Source organism: Coffea arabica, chromosome 7e (genome assembly GCF_036785885.1).
Source record: "Coffea arabica cultivar ET-39 chromosome 7e, Coffea Arabica ET-39 HiFi, whole genome shotgun sequence".
Classification (NCBI taxonomy): Eukaryota; Viridiplantae; Streptophyta; class Magnoliopsida; order Gentianales; family Rubiaceae; genus Coffea; species Coffea arabica.
Window position 1 is genome coordinate 19,224,954 of NC_092323.1, and position 14,346 is coordinate 19,239,299.

General features: G+C 31.3%; 1 protein-coding gene across 2 annotated transcripts; it reads left to right on the forward strand.

Annotated features, from left to right (window-relative positions):
- Nucleotides 1-503: 503 nt before the first annotated feature.
- LOC113700420 (ammonium transporter 3 member 3-like) lies at nucleotides 504-10,597 on the forward strand. Of its 2 annotated transcripts, XM_027220857.2 has the most exons (4): nucleotides 504-1,196; nucleotides 6,757-7,042; nucleotides 9,885-9,929; nucleotides 10,029-10,597. In XM_027220857.2, exons 1-4 carry the CDS (start codon nucleotides 543-545, stop codon nucleotides 10,394-10,396), a joined length of 1,353 nt encoding a protein of 450 aa, XP_027076658.1. In that variant the 5' UTR covers nucleotides 504-542; the 3' UTR covers nucleotides 10,397-10,597. The 2 variants fall into 2 exon arrangements, with proteins under 2 accessions (XP_027076658.1, XP_027076657.1); XM_027220856.2 differs by having other exon boundaries at nucleotides 505-1,196; nucleotides 9,885-10,597.
- Nucleotides 10,598-14,346: the final 3,749 nt, after the last annotated feature.

Below are 14,346 nucleotides of genomic sequence, written 5' to 3' on the forward strand. Positions count from 1 at the left end.
AATGAAAGTGTTAGAAACCACAGGGAAGGTTTATGAAATCATCCCTAATTATTATGTTGTGAGGCTATATAGAGACTGATAAGATAGAATGAACCTAAATAATCATTCTAATAGTAACTGTCCTAAATATCTAATTTCTAATTGATATACATTTAGAATTCAAAATATCAAAAATGATATTTACAAAAATTCACTTCAACATATATACATAATATTAGTGTCTACATTGCATCATATTGTCATCACTGGTAACAAGGACTCTTGATCCATACATATGGATACATATAATTCTAGATTTCTAATATCTGAAAATATATGTGTAATTAACATATAGACTAAGCAAACCGGGGGAAGAGATGAGTCATGTGGCTCGAGAGAGGGAATGTATGTGAGAGATTTCGGATTTGAGTCCTCACACTTGCACTAAAAAAAATAGACTAAGCAAACCAAAGTCTTGGTCTACTTCTCACATGAGCAAAACCAAATCTCGACTCTTTGGTTTTCCACCAAAACCACATTCCATCTCATCAATCCTTCCATCCATGGCTGCCACAGTAGTCCCCGGAGCCTACCAGGCCAACACATCGCTGGCGGTTACTGACTGGCTAAACAAAGGTGACAACGCATGGCAGATGATATCGGCGACGCTCGTTGGCCTCCAAAGCGTGCCAGGTTTGGTCATCCTCTACGGCAGCATAGTCAAGAAGAAATGGGCAGTAAACTCAGCTTTCATGGCCTTTTACGCCTTTGCGGCCGTGGTCATCTGCTGGGTAACGTGGGCTTACAAGATGTCTTTCGGCGAAAAACTCCTGCCTTTTTGGGGAAAAGCTGGACCGGCTTTAGGTCAGAAGTTTCTCATCGGACAAGCTGCACTTCCGGCCACTGCTCATTTGTTTAAGAATGGCACTACTGAGACTCCCATGGCAACTCCTTACTATCCCATGGCGTCGATGGTGTGGTTTCAGTGCGTTTTTGCAGCCATAACGGTGATACTTCTTGCGGGATCTGTTCTTGGGAGGATGAATATCAAGGCTTGGATGACTTTCGTGCCTCTTTGGCTTACATTTTCGTATACTGTGGGTGCATTTAGCCTATGGGGAGGAGGGTTCTTGTACCAATGGGGTGTGATTGATTATTCAGGTGGATTTGTCATTCATGTTTCCTCGGGGATTGGCGGCATCACAACTGCTTATTGGGTTAGTAATTCTTTTTCTATTGCACTTAATTTCAGCCATTATGGCTGAATCTATAGCATCACAAACACAATAATTTTGACAAAATATGAATATAGAGTTGGACATTTTAGAAAATCGCCTTGGCGTCCAGTTTATAAGATGAAAATGCCAGTTATTTAGGCATAAAGCGAAGAGAATAAGTGTGGAATTTTTTAGAAGCAGTTAAACAAGTACTTTAGTCATATGAAAATAAGGTTAAAATGATTGAGAGAAATGAATAACTTACAAAATACAAGATCTAAAACTTCGTTAATTTTTACTTATAATAGAATAATTTAACCAGAAGTAGTAGGTTGAGACCTAAGGAATTAAAGGTCAGATCCTTTCTCCTCCTTCCCGCTTTTTAAATTCCACTTCACCAAAAAAATAATTATAGACAAAGAAATAATTGAACTATAATTAAAAAAATACACTTATTGAAGCTTGAAGGAATGGGCAATCCCTAGACTGGAATTACGTTCTCCAAGTCTTTGATTTCTTTAACATGGTGGCATCTATGAGGAGATAGTATCAACACAATACATATTTGGACAATTTAACATGGTAAACATTATGACTAACAAACCATCCAACTCAAAAACACTTCTTTGTGTGGACTCGAAACATGCACCCTTTTTAGCGGCTAGGAATTTATTAAGGTTCCCTAGTAGGACACATTTCTTTCTAGAACATCCTAGGTTGAGATACACATGTATCACCAATTTCCTGCTTTCGGCTCAAATTTCGAGTAGTAAGAGAAAAGTCAAGGCCACCATAGCAACGTGATTGGAACGTCTTTCAATGTTGATCCATGCATCATTTTTCCATTTACGATGTTTCGTAAATCCTGAGGTCTTGTAATCATGAGTGAAGAATAAATGGCTGTCAATTTTTTCCTCAGAGTTCACAATGTAAAAAAAAAAATGTAATTATATGGGTTTTATTTATTTTTTTCTAGTTTTGTTGTTGCAAAGACAAATTTATGTGTTGACTCAAGTATATATTTTCTTGCGTCATCACAATTTTATATATAACACTACACCACGGCAGGAGGGCTATCCTAGAATTGAATTAGTAAATCTCTAAAAATAAAAACTAAATATTTTGGTCTAATTTATGCTTAGAACTATGTTTATCACACCAAAGGGAAAAAAAAAAGAGGGAATAGTTGTTAGACCACCAAAAACTACGTTGCGTGGCCTTGGAATTAATTCTTCCACCAATTTTCAGGACCTATCCATGAAGACTTTATCTATGAATATGACAATTGACAATGACAATTTCCTCGCAAGCCATATGTTATTTGAATCTAAGGAGGTGTTAAATAGGTCATACTCTTTCTTCATGACTAAAATTCAATTGAGGATTGCTATCATATTACATTTGACCATTCTTTTTTTAGATTATATATTTGTCTATAATTCTTGCAACAAATATGTATTAAGAGGTTCCCAGCATGGAAAGGAGAAATAACTCCTTTTGTAACCCTTTTTTTTTCACTCAAAGCCATTTTTTTGTGGAAAACTCTAAAACTGTTCTTTTATCCCATTTTTATCTCATATACACGTTCGCTCAAAACAAAATTACTACAATACATATTTTCTAAAATCCCTTAAAAAACACGCTATTGAAATGGAGTTATTATATCTTAGAATACTAAATCTGCATAATTCTATGTTGGTAGTACCACTTGATATACTCACAAAGTATTGAAGTATTTTTTATGAAAATAATTTTACTTAGAACTAATTAATTCATGATAAATCAAATATATTATCATGCTTGGAATCGCTTTAATTATAATATGAAATTGAAACTTCTTTTTTTCCCCCTTTCCAAATCCTTCTAGAGTACCCAATGAGCCGCAAAGTTTGAAAGGTTAAAATTTCATATCCAATAAAATCCTTGTGTTCTTGAAAGCAAAATTGAGCATCATAAATCACCAAATACAGCCAACCCACTAGGAATTCTTAACTCATGATGGTGGAAAGAAACTTCTTGATTTTATTATCAGTGGAAAATTTGACTTTTCTGTCCCATAGACATGTAGAAAACCAGTGCAAACAGCGAATTGATGCTCCAATACATAAGTCGTCTCCGGTCAATCCATCGAATTAGGCTTTTAATATTCTTGTCTCATGAAAAAGACTTTCTGGCTTCGTCTCCCCGTGGAGAATGACTTTTGAAATTTACATTTCTGTCTTATTCTACATTTTCTCTTAAACGAGGGGCTAATTCCACATCCCTGCATCCTAAATCTACACCTCAAATATCAATATGACACTAAAGCCCTTGACATTAGTGTGTTTCCTTCTAACTTTCGTCGTTCCAAATTTATGCTTTCACACAATAAAAATAATTTGCCTTGTAGTATTTTTTTAACTATTTATTCTGATATTCTATCTTTCAAACGTTTTCCAATTTTTTAGATATTTTTTTGGGCCTGTCTAACGTGTGTTATATGAGATTTTAATTTTTCATCATGTAATAATCGGTTTTTATACAAACTATGAATATTTTTTTTTTTTTGAAAAGTCTAATGTTTTGACATCTATGTAAAATATTCCTACTCAAGTCTTGATCATTGTATAATCATCTGATGTAGTAGTACTATTTTGATGGCTTACTGGATGATCCTTTTGTATTTTTTGAGCATTAATGATGAGATTTTTGTGGTTAATTCATGTGGAAAAACTGTTCCATACTATGATCATCTTTTAGAAGATGCTCCATGTGGCATAAGTGTTAGGCAAAACATGGAGTTTATTTTAGAAAAGAAAAAAAAGTAGGATATAATTGCAAGAATAGTATTATAAGGGCAATTATTTCTATTGTGTGAAGGAATAACTTTAGAGCATGCTAAAGGTTAATAATTGGCTTATTGATATTAGGGACTTTAATGTCTTATCGGTGCTTAGGGTATAGATTTAGTATGGAAGGGTGTAGAGTTAGCCCCTTCTTAAATATTTTCATAGATTCACGCTTCCTACTCTCAATTATTATCTCAAAGCATAGCTAATACAATATGGTACAGGAATAATACAAAATATTATACATACGCATGTTATTTTTAAAAAAAATTACAAATAAAAATTTGGTAGAAAAATACGAGTTGGGCAAAATTAGGCACAAAATACTTTATGTGAATGATACGACTATGTTTGAAAATTATAGAACTAAAAATACATGTTAATTTCCTATTATTTAAAGATGTTAGGGTATTTAACATTAGTTGTAAATTTTTTGTATGACACACTTAATTAATTGTCATTTTTTCAAATTATTGATATTATATGTGTATGTGTATATATATACATATGTTAATTTTTCCAACTTTTGGCTATTTTGTGCTAAAATACTAAAATAAATTTACTAAATAAACACATACTAGATAATAAATTTGAGTTTAAAACTTAAAAGCAACTTTCATTTAGTATAAGTATCAATACCTACATAGTAGAACAATTCTAAATAAAAAAAAAAAAGAAAAGTATAAACAATTCAAGAGTACATTATATGCTCTTCTTTCCTTGGATAATAAAATGGAGAAGTACGAGGTACAATACAAGTGCAAGTCACGGAACACTTGTAGCTTTTTAACTGGGCAGTTTTGTACTTTTGGGGACGAACAAAAACGGAAGTGTATCGGAACGCGATTTAAACTTTTAGACTATAAGGAACACGTTTTTTCCGTACGGACAATGAATGTTGGTGTACGCATTTAAATACTTAGCAAACTAGGTGTTGAGTGCATTAAAGTGTTTTCAAACCAATTGCCCTTTTCATTTTTGTCTTTTTTTTGCCTTATTAAGATGGCTAATAGATGTGGAAATGAATTTTATTTTTATTTTTAAAGAAAGAAAATCAATTTGTGAATGATGACTAATAAGTTGAACATGCTATGATTAAGGAAGCGAGGATTTCATGTTCTTAGTCACGGCTCACTGACGATCTAGCATTTTTTTATATTTATTTTTTGCTAAAGACTCTGGTGTTTATCCTTCTCTTTTCTTTCTTTTGTTTTAAAATTTTTGGGCAAGAACTAATGTTCTTCCATTTATTTCATTTTCTGGTAGTTGTACCCACTAAGTTATTTTGTTTTTAAAAATTAGAATTAGTTCTTTAATTTGATTTTCTTTTCATTTTACCTTTAATCAAGAATATAGTGCCTTTTTTTAGGCAAGAAATAATGCTCTTCCATTTCTTTACAATCTTTTGACCGTCGGTGAGACACTTTTTGTGTTGGTAATTCTTTGGTCTGATTTGTATTTTCTTTCATCTACAAACTAGAATTTTACCCGTGCTTTAGTATAGTCTTTTTTATTTATTATGAATTTATTCAAATGTGAATAATTTAAATACAAAAATTAACAATAATCTTACATGCTTATTCATATTAACTTTAAAAAATTAATGTATTCTAACTGTTCAATTATTTACTAATTTTTGGAAATTTGTTTACATACTTTCACTATAATATGATAGTATACATCAAATAATGTACCTCATATCAAAAACTTAGTAAATATTCTTTTTTTTATAAATATTCTTTTAGATAATTTAAATTTTTATAATGATCATAAACCTAGAACTATAGATTCTATTTAATTAAGTAGAAAAGATCTGGCAACCCATTTTTCTTCATCAATAAATATTCAATTTTCAACAAGATCGGTAAATCTATCAGTGTAATAGTTAATTCTTTTTTTTTACACTAAGTCAATTCAAAATTAAGGGAAGAGATGATGAACAATTTGAATATTAATTAATGATATGGTGGTGAAAGGAAGTAATTTATGGGATATGTAAAATTTTAATAATTGTGGTTTGAAAAATGTTTTACTATAATTCTATGTAATAATTTGATAGAAAGCAAATATCATTAAGATAAAATTAGTGACCTATAACCTATTAATTCTTTTCAATTAGGCATGCCAGTGAGAAACAACTATGATTATAATACCTACTTTGTTTTCATAATTTGCTTCTTGAGGGCAGATTTTTTGTACCAAGTTTGCATCTTAATTACATTAGTTTTGGCCCTTGTCCTAATAACAAAGGCAATTTGGCACAAAAGAAGGTAAAAGGTTGAAATGGTTCTTTTACTGATTAGTGGCCGGAAGTTATCTGCTTTGGTAGCCAGAATTTGGATTATTGTAGTGCATTGCTAAAAATCACAAGTTCAAGGTAGTCAGTTGCTGAAGTTAAAAATTTAGGGTGCAAGGTTTCATTTGTTAATAGTTGAGGGGTGCAAAGTGCAGTTAACCCTTATGGAAATGACTGCTAAATCTCATTACCACAAATTGGATAAATCTTTACGAAGTGCTCTGAATCAGATTGAACAGAGAAAGGTATCTCACGTTCCCAATCAACAACCCCAGAAACTTTTCTGGCAAAATGACCTAAAAGAGATCTCAGAATTTAAAAGAAGAACATAATCCAAAATCAAACGACAATTGAATTGTTATGCTATCTGGATGGGAAATTTAATAGAAATATTAATTTAGTAAACAATATAGAAATAACATCACATTTTTTGCAGGTTGGTCCAAGATCAAAAAATGACAGAGAGAGGTTTCCACCAAACAATGTGCTACTAATGTTGGCTGGGGCAGGGTTACTGTGGCTGGGATGGGCAGGTTTCAATGGTGGAGACCCATATAGTGCCAATATTGACTCTTCCATGGCTGTCCTCAACACTAACATTTGTGCTGCAACAAGCCTTCTAGTGTGGACATGGCTGGATGTCATATTCTTCAATAGGCCTTCTGTAATTGGAGCTGTTCAAGGCATGATGACTGGCCTTGTTTGTATTACTCCTGGTGCAGGTATGTCTGCCCCCTCTATTTTCTTCTACAACTATTCTAAGCATTATTTTATAAGTTAATCTCATATACACTGACAATATGTATACAATATTATCATTAGATATTTGAGAGCGAGTCAAAATTTTAAATTGAAATTCAAAAAAAAAATTTTTTTTATAGTTTTTAACCATAACAGTATATATACTGTTAATGTGTATAAAATTAACTCATATTTTACACTTCATATTTCATACTTTTCAACTAAGGCCAAAATTGGTTAATTTTGCCAACATGTGTACATAGTGAAGAAAAATGTAAATTTAAAAAGTTTGCAAAGTTCGTTTCCTGTTTAGACTTCAAAGCATGTTGAGCAAATGGACATTAAACTATTTAAAATTCTTTATTTTGGTCACTAAAATTTTTCTTCAATCAAAACGGTCATTTAATTGATAAAAAAACATATAATTTTGGTCACTCAACTAATGAGAACGCATATTTGTTTCCACCCAACTAACAAACTTTTTTGGTCTAAAACCATACATATACTTTTCATCAAGTTTGTTATTCTTTCAAGAAAATTTAATGTTTCAAATCATTAACGTATTACTCGTGACTGTAAATAACAATGCTCTTTATTAATATAATGTAACAAGATTGTGTATTTAATGGAATTAAATCTAACTAGTTCATGCTAATTAATTTTGTAAAATTATTGATCTTTTGTGAGGGTGTCTCGTTCTAACAGATAAAAAAAGGATATGCTAGTATGACATGCTTATCTTAATAGATAAAGATTGTAAAACAAGTTTGCATGATATGATTTTTAAAGCTTCAAAGATACTAACATATCCTGAAAAAGAAATTTTGCAAAAAGAGTTGTTTTTCCAAATTTCAAGCAATAAAATATTTTCATGCGAATTGATTTTCTCATATTGTAGGCAAAAAATTGACATGTCATTCCAACACACCAAAAAAATATGTGCTATACATCATATTTATTTTAATATATGTAATATTGTAAAATAAAACCACAAACTATAAAGCTTAAAAAATCGCAAATAACTGGCGCACAAAAATAAGTAATTTTTTCAAAATAAAGTGACATAAAATATTGACTTTGTGCTCTTGATATTTTGTATAGTGTTATTATTCTATTGAGAAAGTTATATTTAAGGGGAAAAAATTAGAAACCAAGGCTTTATATACAAAAGGAGACTCCACATAAGCACAAAAAAGTTTCGACATATGATTTATATGATAGATACAAACTAAAAGATGACCAATTTTTTTATTTTTAGAAGTTTGCATGTCTGTTATCACTTAGCCAGGTTTTTAAATCATTTTTTGTAGATGGATTCTTATCTATTATATATTTTGGGTGGGGATAGGACGTCTATAACAAGAAAAAGTTTAGAAAAAATAAATGTTATTTATCTTCTTCTTTTCTAATCTATAAAACAAAACCTTAGTGATTGAAAGGTAATTTAAGCCTCCAAAATTTGTGATTTTTGGTAGATTTAGGATAACTAACAAAAATGGAATAATGACTAATAGTCTACATCAAATTACCATTAGTCAACAACTTTGACTTTGCACTTTTGGTCCCCAATATTTTAAGTTTGAATCATTATATTTTTCTAAATTTTAAATAGTGATATTAATATTTTTATCATGAATTGAGATGCAAATTAGAATAAAATAGTATTAAATGGATAATAAGAATTCTAATTAAACTTCTTCTTTTTTTATTTTATTTATTCATTCTAATAATATATCATATGTTTCTTTTCTTTCGCATAGTTAGTCTCGAATTTGATATAATATATGTATATTATTGTTTCTCACTATAAATAATTAATTGACCATGAGTTTTATTATTCTTATTTCTAATGATATTTTAAAAAACTTAATTAAATATCTTTTTAAATTATAAAGAATATATAATTTTTATAAATTATGTTGATCTTTCTTTTGGGCATTTCAATAGTTTTTCAATTGAATATGAAATGAAGTCAAGGTACATAGATTTTAAAATAAATGCTTTAAAGGTACAATATTAGAGCGTTAGTTTTTAATTGATAGGAAAGACAATAAAAAATAAAAGATGTTTGTCTTAAGAATTTTTAAAATTACTTCACATTGATACTTACCTTCATTAGTTTTTATAAGTACAATCGCTACCTACAAGAATTTGAAACCTAAGTGCACAAAACATGTAACAATTTTTGTAGTAGTAACTATAATAAATTTAGATTATAAAGCTAGAATTCACCTTTTCTCCAACTACTTTATATTTTATTTATTATTAGTATATTATCATCTAATTATAACTTATTTAACAAAGATATATTATTTAGACTACGATCATGTCGTGCCAATACAAAAAAGTTTAGGAAATCTTATATAGATTTAGGATCATATTTTTCATATATTTAATTCAGTTCACATATTATTTTATCTTAAAAACCCTAGTTATAACTACTTAAAACCCAAGGGACCATAATGCTTGAAACTTGAAACAATAGAGACTAGAAATGCAAATTCAGATCTTTTGGCTAACGCCAACGTTGACTGTTGGTTATGATAATTTTCCTTTAGCTATTTTTAAAAATATCCTAAAATCACAATCTTTTGGGATTAGATTTGTTTTAATTGAAACATTGGGGATCAATTTGGCACACGGGCTAAACATTAGGGACCAAAACTGCATTTCTCCATAAATTGAACAAATTGCAACTTATCTCTAGTTTTAAGGGAATTTTGTACTGCAATTAAGCCAACAAAAATAATGCTAAATTCCTTATTGTGAAAGAATTGTTCAGTTTTTCTGAAACATCAGTCAATATGCCTAATGTGTATACAGGTCTTGTTCAAGGATGGGCAGCCATTGTGATGGGAATTCTCTCAGGTAGTGTTCCATGGTTTACCATGATGATTGTTCACAAAAAGTGGACCTTGCTTCAAAAAATTGATGACACACTTGGTGTATTTCACACTCATGCTGTAGCTGGCTTTCTTGGATGCATTCTCACCGGACTCTTTGCAGAACCTACGCTTTGTGCCCTTTTTCTACCTGTTACAAACTCTAGGGGTGGAGTATATGGAGGTGTTGGTGGTGTCCAATTCTTGAAACAAATTGTTGGTGGCAGTTTCATAATTGGGTGGAATATTGTAGTCACATCAATAATTTGTTTCTTGATAAGCTTAGTTATACCATTACGTATGTCTGAGGAACAATTGAAGATTGGAGATGATGCAGTCCATGGAGAAGAAGCATATGCTTTGTGGGGTGATGGGGAGAAGTACGATATAGCAAAGCATTCAGAAGATACAATGCATGCAAAAACATCTCGTGGTGCTACTCAAGTTGTTTGATAGTGTAAATTCTGGGAAAGTTGATGATTTGGAAGTGTTCCTAAGTGTTTTATTCCCTTGTATTTTGTCTGTGTATATTATGTTAGTGAAGTTTCATCCCGTGTCAAATATTTTCAAAAAATCTTATAAGAAACATGAACATTGCAACTGTTTATGCAGCATTTACTTTATGGAACAAATCTTTATGTGTGCTGCCAGCCATTGAACATTTTCTACGCCTCATAATTCACCAATTTCGCTATGTTAAACATAAAAACTGATGCTTACTCGACGACTTATCTGCTTGCACTTGTTTTGTGGAATCACAATCTTGTGGTAGGGTACGACGTATGGGATCCTAGTGTCTAAACTTGTGCTTTAAAAAATTATTGTGGCACTTTTTTAAGATACGGTGGGTATATGTAAGATAAAAAGTTGATTGAAAAATATATAAAAGAAAAATTTATGAAAAACTGTAAAATTTTTTTAAGAATTACACAAATCATCACCATCAACGACAGACCAAACCCTTATCAACCTCATGGTTCCATAGCGGCAACAAGTCTGGATCACAGCAGCTATAATCATCATTGTCTGAAGATGTTTGATATTCTGGTGGCGATTCCAACGGTGCTGGTGGTAGAAAACGTTTAACTTTGAATCTACCAAGAACCTTTACTCACAATGGCTCTATTTTTCTTCTTTTCTCACTTGTTTGATTTTTGGGTTTGATAAACTATATTCATTGTTTAGAAAAGAGAAAAAATAAAATGACTGCACTGTCCTCGGTACTTCCGTGCATGTTCTTGACGTTTGTCTCGTGACTCGTGCATGCCCTTTCGTCGGACAAATGAGTTAACGGCAAAAATAGATAGAATGATTCAAAATATAAACATTTGTAAGTTAAGTAAATATCGGGTAACTACGTACTCTTAAAAGTTAAATGGCTAGATGTATACACTTCTAAAAGTTTAGTGAGAAATAGGGTGATTTGCTCCTCTTTTTTTTTTTTTCCTTAAATGTCATAGACCTAAGAGTAAAACATAACAAAAATATTCACATAACAAGGAATTCATACATATCTTTCATAAATAATATAGCATAATACGACATACATGAATTCACTAAAGTCAAAATTGATTTTGTTTAAAAAAGAATGTGGAACCTTTTACAATCGCTTGCAAACAATTTGAGAGACTGAAGTAGATGAAACTTTTTGTTTCCACCTTCTATTTTACTGAAAAAAAGGTCAATCTTCTTTATCTTTAAGTTGAGCAATCACTTACTTTTAGGCGTTTTAAAAGCATGTATTTTTTGTTTGGTGGAAAAAAGTAAATTAATCTCAATTATTAATAGGTAATAACCTACAACAAATTCCATGGGAACTAAATGACTGGATTACAGAGTTTTTTAATGGATTTTTTAACACTATATTGATCAAATTACAAAACTAGTCATTTGTACCTTTATTAGTCTCAATAAAATTTGGGGAAGGGGGGGGGGGGGGTGAAGTTTAATAAAATATTTTTAGAACTATAGGGAAACGAGTGGAACTTTCCGGGAGCAGCATGTTGCGCTTCCCCCCGCTCCAGTAGACATGGTCGGTAACGGTTCAAGTGTGAATCAGAAATAGACTGGCGGTTTGTTGAATTGAAAAAATGAAAACAGAACGGAAATTGGAATCAGAACCAGGACTAGAACAGTGACTATAGGTTATGATTCAGGTTCATAATAAACTAGAACTGGGACTAGAATCTGCAAGTTTTTTCCTATTCCATTTCAATTACAATAAAAAAAAATTATTTATCTTTTATTTTGTTTAATTTGTTCAATAGATATGAGGTATTTTCTCAATAATTTTATGTCATTTTCTTTTTCAATAAGCTAACAATATAATAAAAGTGCTATTTTTCTTTTAAATTCCTGTTCTTTAATTTCTTCTCATTCTAAATTCATTGTCATATTGTTTTACATTTAATTTTGTAATAATAAAAGATTAAGTATAATTAGGAACATCTAGAATCATAATTGGAGAGAACTAGAACGATAACAATAAAGGTATCAAAACTGTAATTGAATCCAAAACTAGAAGTTCTAGAATCGTAAATATAACTATCCCTGTAAAGGTCAGTTTCAGTTCCACCTTTACAGAAATCAAAACTGATAGTCCTAGAATCGTGTGACCGCCCTAGCCCCCAGTCTGCCTCAGCCCCTTGTTTGATATTGAACAAGTGACAAATTGCTCTTTAGTCGTAAAGAATCTTCTTTTAGCAGGTTTCTAGCGAAACCTAGTGATTTCTCAGATAATGGAAATTTATGCAGTATTTAAGGAGCATTGAGACCGCGAATTTCAAGTTTCATGTAGTTTAAAGGCTTTTTTTTTTTTTTTTTTTTTACTTTCCTTGGAATTTGAATTTCTTATGCTTTGCAAATTGCAAAATTCTTTTTACAAAGATAGTAGTAAGGGTATCTATTAGTAAGTAATAAATTTTTGCTACGAAATTAGTATGATTAGCTAAGGTATTATCAATTTTTTTGATATTCTTCCCCACACCCTTTCTACACGCAACTGTCAGATCCAATTAAGGTTTGAATCCTGAGCACAACGACAGGGAGATTTCTAAGAGTAATGATTAGTAGTGACTTCTTCTTAAATAAAAGAAGCATTGCTGACAATCTAGCCAGTCTTTCATTAAGAATTGTAGGCCCGCAAAATAATGTTTAATCAAACAATTCAATATAATCCACGAGACTTTCTAGATCGAATGAAACCACAAGAAGACAAAATAAATCTTCAGACCAGAACACAAAACAGACGATTAGGAGGTCTTTTTTTATTATAATCTGAATATTTTCTTTCTCTCTTACATCAATAAACCAAAAGTTGTGGTCTTTATATAGACTATTAAATACCAAAATCCTATTGGGATTGAAACTACTAAAACATAATAGTAATAGGAAATCACAACTAAATAACAAGATAAGTAGTTTCCTAACAAATACATAAATCCTAAAAAGACTTGATTTAATAATAATCCTACATTGCCTCCCTTAAACCAATATCTTCAAATCACATCATACCAAGCATCTTTTTTAACTTAAGAAACAGCTCCACCTTCAATGGTTTCGTGAAAATGTCCATAGTTGATCTTCACTCTTATAGTAGTCAATGACGATCTCCCGATCTTGAACTAGTTCATGAATGAAGTGAAACCTAATATTAATGTACTTGCTTCTCTCTTGAAATACTGAATTCTTTGACAACTCAATAGCAGACTTGCTATCACAATGGATTTTGGTCGGACCAACTTGTTCATGCTATAGAAACCAAGCACAGGAACTTTTTTATTGTTGCCAAATTTAACAAAAGATCTAAAAGACTCATCCAAATCATCAAACATATTTTTATCACCACACATATGATTACTACAGTCAGAATCCAAAAACCAATTATTTTTCTTATATTCTTCCATCTCTGAACTAGAAAATAAAATAGTTTCATAACTATAGCAACGTATATAAAAAACTTTCACTATATATGTTTTTGAGGTGTTTTTGGAATATATTTTGAGATATTTTTAAAATTTAAAAATTTTTAAAATATTTTTTAAAAAGTAATACGACCATCTACCACCACTAACCACCACACCCCCTCTCTCCTCCCCTTCCCCTCCCCTTTCTCGCTACACCCCGCCCCCCTCCCCCCATCTGGGCTTGACCTGGTCAAGCCCAGATGGGGGGAGGGGAGGGGAGAGGTGGAGTATGGCAGGGAAGGGGATGTGAAGGGGAGTAGAGGAAGGGAGAGAGAAGGGAGGGAGAAGGAAGAGGGAGGGAGTGGAAAGAGGAGGAAGGAGGAGATGGTGGTGGTGATAGATGAAAAAATAAGATGATGTAGATTTTATTTTTTTAATTTTTTTTATCTATTTAGAATTATTTTTGATATATTGTAAGAATATGATATTTTTTAAATT

Bases quoted from the DNA above. Each gene is read 5' to 3' on its own strand.
- LOC113700420 (XM_027220856.2), top strand. From the start codon at position 543: ATGGCTGCCACAGTAGTCCCCGGAGCCTACCAGGCCAACACATCGCTG. The intron at 1,197-6,756 runs GTTAGTAATTCT...CATTTTTTGCAG, and splicing joins GCATCACAACTGCTTATTGG to GTTGGTCCAAGATCAAAAAA. The intron at 7,043-9,884 runs GTATGTCTGCCC...ATGTGTATACAG, and splicing joins TTGTATTACTCCTGGTGCAG to GTCTTGTTCAAGGATGGGCA.